A 14769-nucleotide genomic window follows, 5' to 3' on the forward strand; every position below is an offset into this window, starting at 1 on the left:
ACACAGGCGCCTCCCACCACTATTTTCTAATATCATTTATTTCACCTTCAATAACATCAGCTCAGTCACTCACTCAATGACATTTAGATTAATACAGTAACTTTCTTAAAAATTTTTTTTTCATGCAGTATCAATGAAGATCTTGGAAAAATTCATTCGGTATTGCTAATTTACATTCTTTGTGCTTGAGGACTAATCTACTGGGATTTTTTTTTTTTTTTTCCCCATTTCATTAGAGGTGAGGAATGATCTCACTTTTTATACTACAGGATGTGGTAGACTGAAAAAATGATAGGAGGAAAAGGTCAGGAAAAATCCTTACATTTCATATTCCTCAGTTACACTAGGCTAGATTACAGATCACCAGAGTGTGTGATAATGTTCAAAGCATGACTAAGAGTCCACCTTAAACTTAGCAATGTACAAATTAATTTCTTTACACTTATTTTCAGGGTCATTACTAAAAGATAAAAAATGGCACAAAATAAGGAATAATAATTTTAAAAGTTAGGGCTGTGTAAAAGAGAAGGAAGGGGAAGAAGAAAGGACTAACATTTACTGGGCACTGCCTGCATTCTGGGCACTGTGATATGTGCTTCAGTGCATCTCATGTAATTTAATTCTCACTACACTATGTAGAAAGTATCATTGCCATTTATAAATGAGAATAGATCTCAAAGTCTAAATAATGTGTCTAACATTACATAGCTGAGAGGCAATGAAACTTGGATCCAAATCCTGATATGCTTGATTCTAACACCCACAATCTGCATCTACACTGGGCTCTCAAATTACCCTGCCCCACTGCAATGCAGAGTCTCAAAAACAAACTAAAGATTCACGTACCTTTTGTGTTTCATCCTTCTTCTCTTGTTTGAGGATATCAGTTAAGTTAATGAGCTTTTCCATAGCCTCAACTTGCCTATTTAGGTGCTTCAAATACATCCCACATGCACGACAATAGGACTCCAAAAGAAGGCCAAACCTCTGACTAACCGTTTTATTGTGCATCTCAGATCTGAAAGAGCACAGAATTAAAACAAAACAAAAGAAAAAAAAAAGACTGAATACACACATGTATGCACACACACACTGCATTATATATATGGTCCTAAATAAGTACATATATATATAGTTTTTTTAAAGAAAATATGAAAACCCATTTTTGAAATCCAATAAATGTTATCATCATAGTAACAATAAACTTATGTAAAATCTATCATTTGGAAGCAAAATAATCAAGAATTTAAGATAGTTTCTGGAAATATAAATTTAATAAACTAGACTTTAGGCCTACTTCAACTACTTTTCATTTACTAATCTTAGCACGAAATGTATTAACTATAGAGAACAATCTGATGGTTACTGAAGGGGCGGTGGCTGGGGACTAGGTGAAATAGGTGGCAGGGATTAAGGCGTGCACTTGCTTTAATGATGAGAACCAGGTGTTGTATGGGAAGTGTTTAATCATTATACTGTACCTATTATAATACTAATATGTAATACTAATATTATATTGCATGTTAACTAACTGGAATTTAAAAACAACTTGAAAGATATACAAACATGTAACAAGTAAATTCAGGAAAAAAGTAATAAAATGAATGGGGGGGGAGTAAAGAGCGAGTGAATACTATTTGACTCTTGTGGCATACATATCCTCTTTCTACACAGTCTTTGAATTTAATTATTTTAAACTTAGCTTCAGGATTCCATTTTGATTTATTTTAACATTTAAAAAAATCAAGTTAATTATTAAAAAAATCAAGTTAATTATAAATCTTTTTAAATTTAGGACAAGTGTATGGCTTATGATCTTACTTGGAGTATTAGATCATATTCTACAAAATACTTTTAATTCCTTTATTTATTTATTTATTTGAGGGATTGAGAGAGAGAGAGAGAGAGAGAAAGAGAAAGCATGATAGGGGAGAAGATCAGAGGGAGAAGCAGACTCTCTGCTGAGCAGGGAGTCCACTACGGGACTTGGAGATCATGACCTGAGCCAAAGACAGTTGCTTAACCAACTGAGCCACCCAGGTGCCCAAATACTTTTAATTCTTAATTAGCTTGTTTTCTAGTAAGAAACTTGGGATTTCTGTCATTATTGTTCTGAATTCCAAGGCAGGATTTTTTTTTCTTTTATGTGTGGATTTTTTAATCCACACATATAGTGAAATCAACTGCAATATTAACCAATATAAAACTAACAAATTTTACTTCGCTTAAAGTAAAATCAAAGTCTTTAAAAATATTTCAGGTCTCATTTCTATATAAAATTCAGTTTTGAATTTTCCTGCTTATTTAATACTAAAGAGAAAAACTTGAAGGGAAGCTTACGACTGGTACAATATACTTTCATTATGGAAAACTCAGACAAAAACAACAGTATATAAGTAATATTTATAGATCTGTTAAGAAAGCAAGTAACATATATCTAAAGAATTTAATGGGAAAATAATGTGACTTACTTTAAATGCCAAAAGAAAAAGTGCCCAATCCTTTGATTAGTCAATGCTTTCTTGAGTAAAAATCTCACAAGCAGGTTATCCAAATACTGTTCATATTTTAGGACCTATGTGATTAAACACAAACATAAAAACAACATTGCATCAATCAGGGTCAGTTTTTGCATGGCTGGATTTAAAGAAAATTTTTTAGAAATTAAGTAGGTACTACTGGTAATAAAACCTATTTTTAAAAAAGCATAAAACTAGTATAGATAAAGATCCACAGTCTGGATAAAGGTGCATGGATTTAGAATAAAACATTATTTTTCTATTTTACATTATTTTACCTGTACTAGCTGAATTAGGTACTGAGAAAGCTTGTCATCTGTTAAGTATTTTTCCAAGCACCGAACAGCAAAACCTCGAACCATAGGATCTGGGTAATTACAGTCCAGAAGCTCCATAGCCTGTTCAGGTTTGATTGGAGGCCAATCTTTCACTAAGCAGTACATCTGTTATGGCAAAAACAATAAATCACATTTAAAAAGGAAAGACAATTGTGAGTGAACCCTCTAAGACAATGTCTTAATTTCTTCTTTTAAAATTAGTTAAGGGCTCTCCTTATGAATCTGGTGTTTAAAATGTTCAATGCTAACTAATTTTATTAGTGGTGTGAATGGTATTTTTTCCCACTGTATTATCATATTAATATAAAACATAGTCTATTTCACCTCTTATGCAGACTTTCTGAGAGAAAACAATTTGAGTGACACATGAATTTTATATAACAGTTATTCTGTAATCTCAAACATGCATTTACCTGAGCTACTTCATCTCTAGAATTCCATTTAACAGACAGAAGCAGTTTGGGTAGAATTTCAGGGATAGTTACACAATAGTGTCTGTGTGGAAAAGACAAAACAAGACAAAAAACATTCTTGCATGTTAATCAAAAGGCCTAGATATCTAAATTTTAAACTATGTAATCTTTCCAAACATACTGAAAACTTACCATTACTAGCCTACTTTAATATCAAAAGAAATCAGCATTTAACAATATAATTGCATATTTATGCACACATAATACATAGACAGTTACAATGTCATGGAAGACAAAAGAATAATCCAAATGGAAGACAGATACTTTGGAAAAAAGTATGAATTTATTTCACAACACTACATAGCTCTTTTTTTACCCACTCACCCAACAGAAACCATGAGGAGAGTTGCCACTTCTACTGTAGTCACTGGACAAAACTTATGTTTCAATGGACTTTTTGCAGAAAGGCACTGCAACTGCTTTATTTAAATAAACCAGTGTATAATTCCTAAGTAGTGGGGTAATTTCTCCATAAGTGAAAATAAAGCACTGCACTATTACACTGAGGAAGTATAAGGAAAAAAATGGAAGGAACGCCTAAAAATTGAAATATCTAGACCAACTACATCCCAACTAAATTGATCTAAAGCTATGGGTATTTTTTTTTTTAATCTTGAATTTCATTTAAAAAAGTCCCCAAAACAAATCCTAAAAAAAGTCACACCAGGGATTTAGAATTTTAAAAAAGCCTTCAAGGCTTGAAGATGGAAGGTTAGTACCAATGCAGCATGATTTTCTAGAAATACTGATCTTTATCCACAGTTTAAAAAAGAATATTGTTTATGACAAAAAAGTCATGTAAATTATGCTTTATATACTTTAACAGGTATTGAAGAACCCGCAAGATAAGCCAAAATCAGTTGTTTTAGGGAATATTCATCTTAACATTTACCTGTGGCTCCACAGAAAATCTTTCTCTTGCTCAGTGATTTCAGATAGAGGATCTCGGGTACAAATTGCTCGGAGCTGTTCTTTATCGTTTTCTCTTAATTCGTTGTCTCTAGCTAGTCTGTTACTCTGCAAAATAAAGTAATATCTTATAAGATTTCCTTTGCATATTTTCCCCTGGATTCATGAGTGATCTACAAAAACAGACAGTGGCCAACAACTTTACACTGCTTATTAATCGTGTGATCCAGTTTATTCTCATCACAAGCCTTTATTTTCAGGGATGGGGAGAATCAGCTTAAGGCGGTATTTGTGGAACAAATCCAGTATCTTAGTTAACATTACCATCAGTCACAGAACAGTCACTGTCAAAGTGAGTGACCAAACTGGGATACCTGGGAGTAGAAGTAAGTAACTGACTTCTCTTCCTATAAGGCCCCTTCCTAGTATACTATTAACTACTCTGCTCATGTTTCTGGAATAAGAAACAGTAAAATAATAAAATACAAATGTAAATTCTTTCATAATCTTTGCTCAAATATATCCTTGTAATCACTGCAGGCTCTCAAATTCAAAAAGTAAAAATAAGTAAGAGAAAAAAGGAAAAGAAATACCCTTGTTAAAACACTGGACGTTAAATGTTTGGAAACTAAAATAAAAACACCATAACCTTTGGTACAATGCCAAGAGTCCAAGTAACATACTTATTCCCTTTAAATACAGATATATTAACTGCATAATGAATAATTATGAATGTATATTAATATATTATGAAAACAAGTACACATCCCCTTGGAACAGGTCACACATATTCCCAATGGCTAAAAATGAAAGCAGGTATTCATGCCACTTGGTTTTTATTAACATTTGTTAACATTTTATTAACAACACTTAAATATTAATTTATCCAATAGTATAAAGAAATATTTTTGGCACATGTCCATCAACAAATATTTATTAAAACATGTACCGTGTGCCTTGTTTTGTTCTTACTGCTGAGGGTCTTAAATAGTAAAAGAACCTTCACTAACAAGATTATAGTGAAAAATTATAGTGAAAAATTATATGAACAAATTAAAAAAAATTGGAAAGCTGATATAAATACTTTGGGTGATATAATGAAGATGACTGAGTGGCTACTTTACTCTGGGTATCTGGAAGTGGCCTCTGAGAAGGGAGTATTTAATTTGTGGTCCAAATGATAAGAAAGAAGCACCCACAATAAGATCAGGGGAAAGAGTACTGCAGGTGGAGGAAACAGTGAAGGGGACCCAAGAAGAGAATGAGTTTGGTATTAGGGAGGAAAAGGAACAAGACCTAGGAGCCTGAAGCCCAGGAGACAAGGGGAGAGTGATGGGAGGCTATGTTCAGACCACATAAAATTTGCAAGTCAGGGTAAAAGATTTGGATTTTATTTTTAGTGAAAGCTATTTAAAGGATGAATATCATGATTTGATTTATGTTTCTTTTTTTAAAAGATTTTATTATTTGACAGACAGAGATCACAAGTAGGCAGAGAAGCAGGCAGAGAAAGGGAGGTAGGGAAGCAGGCTCCCCGCTGAACAGAGAGCCTGATGCCAGGGCTCAATCCCAGGACCCTTTAGCCCACTGAGCCACCCAGGCGCCCCTGATTTATGTTTTATAGAGATTATTTTAGCTGCTTTGTAGACTGAGGAAGACCATTTAGGAGGCTATTGTAATACTCAAGGTAAGAGATAACAAATACTTTACCCTTGATTCACAGGAAAAGTAGTCATTATCATTTATCATCTTGGTCTAAGCGACTCTTAATATTATTGGCTTATTTTTTAGTTGTTTTCATTTTAAATATAACTTAATAAACTATGAAAAAATTTTGTGAAAAACAACTTTATTTGACATCTTACTAAGAATTTAGTACACAGGTGTGATATGGTGAGTGCTGTGAAGTGTGAAGACCTGTATCCCTGGGGCAAATAATACATTAGATGTTAATAAAAATAATTAATTATAAAAACAATTTAAACAGCAGAACCAAATTCATAATCAAAATGGGCAACATCCTTTGAATGCCATTAACTGCTTGCTCATCAACTGTCATGCATGAGCCTGGAACACACACATCTTCCAGATCGTGATTCTACACTTCAAATGCATATCTAATAAGTTCTAGCTTATCATCACTCCTGATTTTTCTTCTTATACTTCAATTGTCAAAGTATAATACTTTTGAGAACTTTTATAGTAATCCAAGCAATTTTATATTTCTACAGCACTTTTTTCCTTCCACTCATCTTTGCATACACACCTGCCTGTGATGTTTATTCACTTAAAAAGTGTATCAAATAAATTCTGGTGTATAGCAGCATTAAAACTGGAAAGAAAGATGAGGTGTGGTCCAGGTTCTCATTAAAAAATAGTGTGTGATGAAGTTATTCCTGTTGAATGACTAACTGAATACAATATTTCCTTTTTGTTCTTGGAAATCTATTGTTCACTCATCATATTTTGAGTTCGAGAAAATTCATCTAGGACATTATTTGGTGTTTTACCTACATGATCAATTTTACAATCATCATTAGAATCTGAAGTAATGACTCTCAAGTGGTGTAATTTTTTGTTCCCTCTACCTCCAGGACCTTTGATATCGTTTTTATCTTAGGTTTATAGAAGTTTTCAATAGACCCGATCATAACTGAAAAACTGACCCAGTTTTATTCTATTAAAAACAACTTTTTACTTTAAAGAAAAAATTCCTCTAAGAAAGAAAAAAAGTCATAAAATATCAGTCTTTTTAAAAATTTTTTTTTCAGTATTCTAAAATTCATGGTTTATGTACCATACCCAGTGCTCCATGCAATACGTGCCCTCCATAATACCCACCACCAGGCTCACCCAACCCCCCACCCTTTTCCCCTCCAAAACCCTCAGTTTGTTTCTCAAAGTCCACAGTCTCTCATGGTTTGTCTCCCCCTCTGATTTCCCCCAACTCGCTTCTCCTCTCCATCTCTCAATGTCTTCTGTGTTATTCCTTATGCTACACAAGTAAGTGAAACCATGTAATTGACTCTCTCTGCTTGACTTATTTCACTCAGCGTAATCTCTAAGAGTTAGGACTGCTCAAAAAGAAACTCAAAAGCTAATTGAGTCAGACTCTGATGATAAAGTGAATGTATGAATAAAAATAGGAGATAAATGAGTCTTAAAGTGACTTGACTTTCATAATTCCTTTGGTTTACAGGTGTAACTAATGGTATAGCACTATGGACAATTCATGGGAATGCTCATCAGTATTTCTTTTTTAAAATTTTAAAAATTTTATTATTTTAAATTTTATTTATTTATCTATCTATCTACATATATATATTTATTTTTAGCTCATCAATATTTCAATCCCAATTTCAAGAGTAAGGAGTTTCTGTTCAGTTACAGCAAAATAGTTAAGAGTTAGAAGCTCAATACTTTTTTTTTTTTAAAAGATTTTATTTATTTATTTATTTGACAAACAGAGATCACAAGTAGGTAGAGTGGCAGGCAGAGAGAGAGAGATAAGGGGAAGCAGGCTCCCCGCTGAGCAAAGAGCCAGATGCCGGCTGGATCCCAGGACCCTGGGATCATGACCTGAGCTGAAGGCAGAGGCTTTAACCCACTGAGCCACCCTGGTATCCCAGAAGCTCAATACTTATTAAACAGTGATACTGGATAAGTTATTTAAACTCCTTAAGCCTGTTTCCTTACTGGCAATATAGGGATTATATTCGTACTACCCTCATAGAGATTGCTTTTAAGATTAAATGAGATAAACCATGAAAAGTGACTGGTATCACAGTACACAGTACTGTGGTACACAGTAAGCACTTGATAAATGTTAGAATTATCAACAAGAAATCAAAGTTACAGAATAGAGGCTACATTTTTCAAGAAAAAGAATTCCTTTGTACTTTTAGTATCAGAAAGAATTCAGTAATAATTTAAAATTAATTTGTACCTCTCTAAATACCTGCTACATTATCTCTGAAAGTATATTGGCAGGAAGGTTATGATTATTACTAATCAGTTTACAAAAGGGTTTGTAAACTCCTTACTGAGAACATAGCTGTAAACTAATAAAGTTCCTCAATGCAGGATTTCAACTGCCCCTGGGCATTGCTGTTACTCAGAGAGGCCTATTTCAGGACCTCTTGGCCCCATACTCATTGGTTGGTCTAGCCATAATGTATCACCAGGCCAAAGAAAAAGTGATAAATTTGAAAACCAGGGAAAGAGACAAGAACAAAAATATCTTCTCTTAGCACTGACACCTTTGCCCTTGAGAAATAAGAGTTAATGGTCTTTGAACCCAGTTATACTGTGGTTCTAAATTAATGGCCAAGATCAGACAACTTGATTCATACTTAAACTTCCTTTTATATGTAATCTTTTCTAGGGGATCCTGGAGTATGGTGGTAACAAAGCTCTCCTCTGCTTCCAAGCTTAACTAACAATATACTCATGCTTTTGTTTCAACTTTCAGGTTATTATCCCAGAGAAGTAAAAAGTTCTTTCTTGAACCCAATACATATTGGCTTTTTACCCCAACACTCTATAGTCATTCTTGGGATACTATTGGTTTTTCTATCATTATCACCTACCATGATTTATAATCTCACACATTTCTTTTACCACTTCAACGTCTATTTTCACCATTAGACTGTATATGCAATGGAGGTCTCTTTAGGTCAAAACTTTATTACCTCTCACACAATGAATACAAACATATAGTTGGCATTCAATTAATATTTGTTAAATGAAGGCAGGCTAGGGCTCTGACTAAACTAAGAGACAGAACTTCAGTAACAGTACTAGCATATAGAGAATGTGATTATACTAATTACAGCGACTCTGTCCAGAGCCTATAGGAGCTATGCCACTGTAACTAAACCCCATGAACCCTGCTCCAAACAAAAAGGATAAACCCAAATCCACTGATTATGACTGATACTTAAGAAAATTCAGTGATCTGCCTTACCAGTCCTGCATGGGAATAACTAAATCCTGCTTCTCGAGACACCGACCAGTTGGCATGCTCTTCAATCACTGACATATCTGGGAACTTGACCACACTGCTGAACCAGTCAAACTCCAACTCTAAGCATGGTGTTTCCTAAGAGATGGAATAAAAGTTATCATAAATATTGTGCTTAACCGTCATAAAAAAGGAAAAAATTCTAATTTATGATAATAAAAAGCTTACTTTATTTGGATTTGACCCAGTAACACCAATAGGGTTCAGCAAATCTTCTAATCCATGAGGTACTGGCCAAAGATTCAGAGCCATTTTTCCAGATACTAGAGTATCTGTATAATCAAACAAGTTTATATTTCCCCAGGCCAATGGACAGTGTTCCTTCAAAAATGAACAGAAAGATATTCACTACTCTGTGGATTAAATTATAAAATGCATTTTAAAAAAGATTATTTATTTACTTGGTAGAGAAAGAGAGACAGAGAGAGAGAGAGCATAAGCAGGGGGAGTGGGAGAGGTAGAAGCAGGCTTCCTGCTGAGCAGGGAGCCTGATGTGGGGCTCAATGTGGGGCTTGATCCCAGGAACCTGGGATCATGACATGAGCTGAATGCAAATGCTTAATGACTGAGCCACCAAGGTGCCCCTACAAAATGCATTTCAAAGCACTTTTCTTCCACAGAAAGAATTCAATAACTATCGCTACAATGATAGCTTTAAGTCACATCAATTTTTTTTTGAAAGTACAAGCACTTTCTGTTTTCCTATTTGAAATAACAGAAATTTTTCTTTAATTATAAATAGGAAATATGAACCAAAGCAAACCAGGCAGATATTGGCATGTAGTCACGTAACAGATATTTGTGGGTGGTCATGGCATGTATAAAAAATTTTGTCCGTGTGAGCTCAGGACAGACTTGTAAATAAATTCGGGAAAGTCTGCTGAGGTATTCTATGACACATTTATTTATTAAAAATTTAAAAATATTTGACTAATTTTTTTAGATAAAGAAAAAAAATTCACTTCTTGATAAAAATTCAAAGCAGTATAATTAGGAGTTTTTTAGAGGTAAAAATAATTATTCCTTCTGAAATACTTTACCTCTTTAGCACCCTTTCGGCCTTTAACAGAACAAATGGAAAGGCAAAGTCGAGCAGCACGAGGAAGATCAGGAATGTATATATCATAATTTAGCCATTCATTCCACCTATGTAAAATTTTAAAGAAAAAAAGAATTTACCAAAAAAAAAAAAAAAAGGCTTTATCCAGAGTATATAAACAACTCCTACAAATCATCAAGAAAACAAAAAATCAAATAAAAACAGGTCAGAAATCAACTGGTATAGACATACCTCACAAGATCATATCCAAATGGCCAATAAATATAAAAAAGTAGTCAATATTATTTGTCAACCAGAAAATGCAAAATAAAATCTCATAGAGATATCACTATATAAGAGATTGGCTAAAACTATAAAGGCTGATGATACCAATGATGTTACCAAGGGAGGGAAGGAGGTGTAGTAACAGGAAATCTCACACATTGCTAGTAAAGAGTATTTGCAAATATCCCCCAAGTGTTAACAATCCAAATGTCTAAAAGTAGAACAAACTGCAGTATATTCTTATAATGGAACACCATACAGCAAGGGAAATACACACATTACTTGCAATACGGATGAAATTTTTTTTTTAAGATTTTATTTATTTATTTGATAGACAGAGATCACAAGTAGGCAGAGAGGCAGGCAGAAAGAGAGGAGGAGGAGGAAGCAGGCTCCCTGCTGAGCAGAGAGAGAGAGCCCGATGTGGGGCTCCATCCCAAGACCCTGAGATCATGTGAAGGCAGAGGCTTAACCCTCTGAGCCACCCAGGCGCCCCAATACGGATGAAATCTTACAAACATGAGTGAAAGAAGCTGCATATAAGAGAGTATCTAATTCTTAAGTATATTTATATAAAATTCAAAAACAGTTCAAACTGAAAAATAATGTTAGATGTCAGGATAGCTGTTGCCTTTGGAGAGGTGAGAAGGTTAATGGAAGGGGCAATGTCATATTTCTGGTAAATGTTCTATTTCTTAACCAGCATAGTAGTTATATAGGTACTAACTCTGTGATAATTCCCTGAACTTTATGATTATCATTTATATACTTTTATACATTTGTGCCATACTGCAGTAAAAAAAAAAAAACAAACTAGCTTATAGAAAAGGCATTTGAAACAGGGAAACTAAACAAGAAGAGTGAGATTTTCTATGATGATTACAATTATATTTACTTTTACACATGATGTAATTTTATTCAGAAGAACCCGTTAAGTCAAGTATTTGAAGTTGAGAATAAATTACTTGACAAGAGGTAACAGTTAACATTCATAATAAAGAATAAAAAGTTGCTATACAAAGTGATGACAAAAATTATTCTAATATTTATGATAATTCTTTTTAATTTACTGGATATTATATGCGAAATTATGTCTATATTTGGTGGACAGATCTGTAAAGAGCCAAGTAACAAAACTTTAAAAAACAAAACAAAACATTTTATTTATTTATTTGACACAGAGAGAGAGAGAACACAAGCAGGGGCAGGGGCAGAGCGGGAGAGAGAGAAGCAGGCTTCCTAATGAGCACGGAACCCAATGGGGGCTCCATCGCAGGACCTGAGATCATGACCTGAGCTGAAGGCAGTTGCTTAACTGACTGAGCCACCCAGATGCCCCCCAAAACTTTGTTTTGTCTTGTTTTGAAACAACAGTTACCAGTATAACTCAGGTCAGACTACCTTGAGTAGACTCCTGTTCACTATTTTATTAAATGTGTGACCCTCTGTGATGTGATGAGCACTGGGTGTTATACACAACTAATGAATCACTGAACATTACATCAAAAACTAATAACGTACTACATGCTGAATTTAAATTAAAAAAAATGTGTGGCCCTTGCTTTTGTCTGTTTTCTCATCTGTGAAATGAGCCTAATAATAGTACTTATTCCCTAAGATTGTTGTGAAGATTAAATGAGATAACACAAGAGAAGGGGTGAGTGGCTGGCTTGGTCAGGTAACACAAGTAAAGTGAAAAGAATAGTAACTGGTCCACAGTAAAAGTTCAAGTGCTAGATATTAATCTAGAAAATTTCTTCAAAGAACTTTTTCATAATTCTATTTTTTTATTATAAATAAAATAAGACTAAACAATTTAATGGTAAAAATTCTATTTTTAATTAGCCAAGCTAAGTTATAAGCTTTATCAGTAAAATAAGTTCTACTTATGGACAAAGATTAAAAAAAAATATTGTCCTTTGCAGTCAAATGCTCTACCACTGAGCTATACCCCCAAAATATTGTCCTTTGATGCAGAGAAGACTTATGTTTAAATGGGTGAAGTTAGTAATAAGAAATTCTAAAGGGAAAAGAAATAAATGCAAGTAGAAGAAATACTGCTGGATCTGATAAGTCCAAAATAATTTAAGAAAAATTAAAGATACATGTACTTTGATGTTCCCAGGAGTTTTTATTACTTATAAATCTTTCAAATTGCTTATAATTAATGAAAAATATCCTACACACTTTCTAAAAGAGCTATGTCCCATAAATGTAGCTGTTCAATACTATGCTAATTGACAAAAACATGTTTCTCTCTTCCTCTAAAGTCCATACAGACATGTGCATACACACATATCAATTAAATTCTTTATTTTTAGGCAATGGCTTGATATATACAGTCCAAATTTATTTTGATTTTGGGAGAGGACTGGTAACATTTATGAAGAAATCATTAAGTTTCTACTTTATTTAGCATATGGAAGTACAGATTTAGAATAATCAATCTCAGTAAGAATTTTTTTAAAATCAACTTTTCTACCCTTCTAATAACTTCATATTCTTTATCCTTGATTTTAATTTTGTGAATACAGAAAAGTTAGAAATCTACTTAAATCCTAATACTATTACCATAGGGATTTTACCTTTTAACTAGAGAATTCTTTTTTGAAAATTAATTTAAAAATTTTTTATAAACATATAATGTATTTTTATCCCCAGGGGTACAGGTCTGTGAATTGCCAGGTTTACACATTTCACAGCACTCACCACAGCATATACCCTCCCCAATGTCCATATCCCCACCACCCTCTTCTGACTCCCAGACCCCCAGCAACCCTCAGCCTGTTTTGTAAGATTGAGTCTTTTATGGTTTGTCTCCCTCCCAATCCCATCTTCTTTCATTTTTTTCTTTTCCTACCCCCCAAACCCCCACGTTGCATCTCCACTTCCTCATAACAGGGAGATCATAGGATAGTTGTCTTTCTCCGCTTGACTTATTTTGCTAAGCATAATACCCTCTATGCAAATGGCAAGATTTCATTTCTTTTGATGGCTGCATAGTATTCCATTGTGCGTGCGTGCGTGTGTGTGCGTGTGTGTGTGTATGTATGTATGTGTGTGTGTGTGTGTGTGTGTGTATATATATATATATACCACACCTTCTTTATCCATTCATCTATTGATGGACATCTAGGTTCTTTCCACAGTTTGGCTATTGTGGACATTGCTGCTATAAACGTTCGGGTGCACGTGCCCCTTTGGAGCACCACATTTGTATCTTTAGGGTATATACCCAGCAGCGCAATTGCTTGGTCATAAAGTAGCTCTATTTTCAGCTTTTTGAGGAACTTCCACGCTGTTTTCCAGAATGGTTGCACCAGCTTGCATTCCCAGCAACAGTGTAGGAGGGTTCCCCTTTCTCCGCATCCTCGCCAGCATCTGTCATTTCCTGACTTGTTAATTTTAGCCATTCTGAGTGGTGTGAGGTGGTATTAACTAGAAAATTCTTTTTTATTAAATGTTTTAATTTTAATTCCAATATAGCTAAGTATACACTGTTATATTAGTTTCAGGTGTACAGTGCAGTCATTCAACACTTCTAGTGTACTACAGTACTCATCATAAGTGTACTCCTAATCCCCATCACCTGTTTTTCCCATCCCCCCATAACCTCCCCTCTGGTAACCCTCTGTTTGTTCTCTACAGTTAAAAGTCTGTTTCTTGGTTTGTCTCTTTCTTCCCACTTTGTTCATTTGTTTTGCTTCTTAAATTCCACATGACTGAAATCATATGGTGGGTATTTGTCTTTCTCTGACTCCTTTTGCTTAGCATTATACCCTTTAGCTTCATTCATGTTGCAGCAAATGGCAAGATTTTTTTAAATGGCTGAATAATATTCCTGTGTGTTTGTGTGTATGTACAGCTCTTTAGCCATCCATCCATCAATGAATACTTGGCTGCTTCAATAATTTGGCTATTGTAAATAACAGTGCTATAATCGTAGGAGGGCACAGAGCTTTCAAATTAGTGTTTCCTTATTCTTCCGGTAAATCTAGTAGTGGGATTACTGGTTCATAGGGTGGTCCTTTTTGAATTTTTTGAGGAAACTCCTTACTGTTTTCCACAGTGACTGCACCAGTTTACATTCCAAGCAATAGGGCACAAGTGTTCCTTTTTCTCTACAAACTCTCCAACACTGTTGTTTCTTGTGTTTTTTATTGTAGTCACTCTGACAGTTATG

The 14769-nt window shown here is 34.2% G+C and overlaps 1 protein-coding gene across 1 annotated transcript in view; it reads right to left on the reverse strand.

Moving 5' to 3' along the window:
* Positions 1 to 14769, reverse strand: part of PIK3CA (phosphatidylinositol-4,5-bisphosphate 3-kinase catalytic subunit alpha) — a 78662-nt gene that overhangs the window by 10263 nt on the left and 53630 nt on the right. The window contains exons 7-14 of the mRNA XM_032340358.1: positions 10303 to 10408; positions 9431 to 9583; positions 9206 to 9340; positions 4223 to 4347; positions 3271 to 3352; positions 2798 to 2962; positions 2472 to 2575; positions 847 to 1018 (exon numbers count right to left, since the gene is read on the reverse strand). Coding sequence (XP_032196249.1) covers positions 847 to 1018; positions 2472 to 2575; positions 2798 to 2962; positions 3271 to 3352; positions 4223 to 4347; positions 9206 to 9340; positions 9431 to 9583; positions 10303 to 10408 — 1042 coding nt within the window. The remainder of the gene's footprint in view (positions 1 to 846; positions 1019 to 2471; positions 2576 to 2797; positions 2963 to 3270; positions 3353 to 4222; positions 4348 to 9205; positions 9341 to 9430; positions 9584 to 10302; positions 10409 to 14769) is intronic.

This window comes from Mustela erminea, chromosome 1 (assembly GCF_009829155.1).
Source record: "Mustela erminea isolate mMusErm1 chromosome 1, mMusErm1.Pri, whole genome shotgun sequence".
In the NCBI taxonomy this organism is placed as follows: domain Eukaryota; kingdom Metazoa; phylum Chordata; class Mammalia; order Carnivora; family Mustelidae; genus Mustela; species Mustela erminea.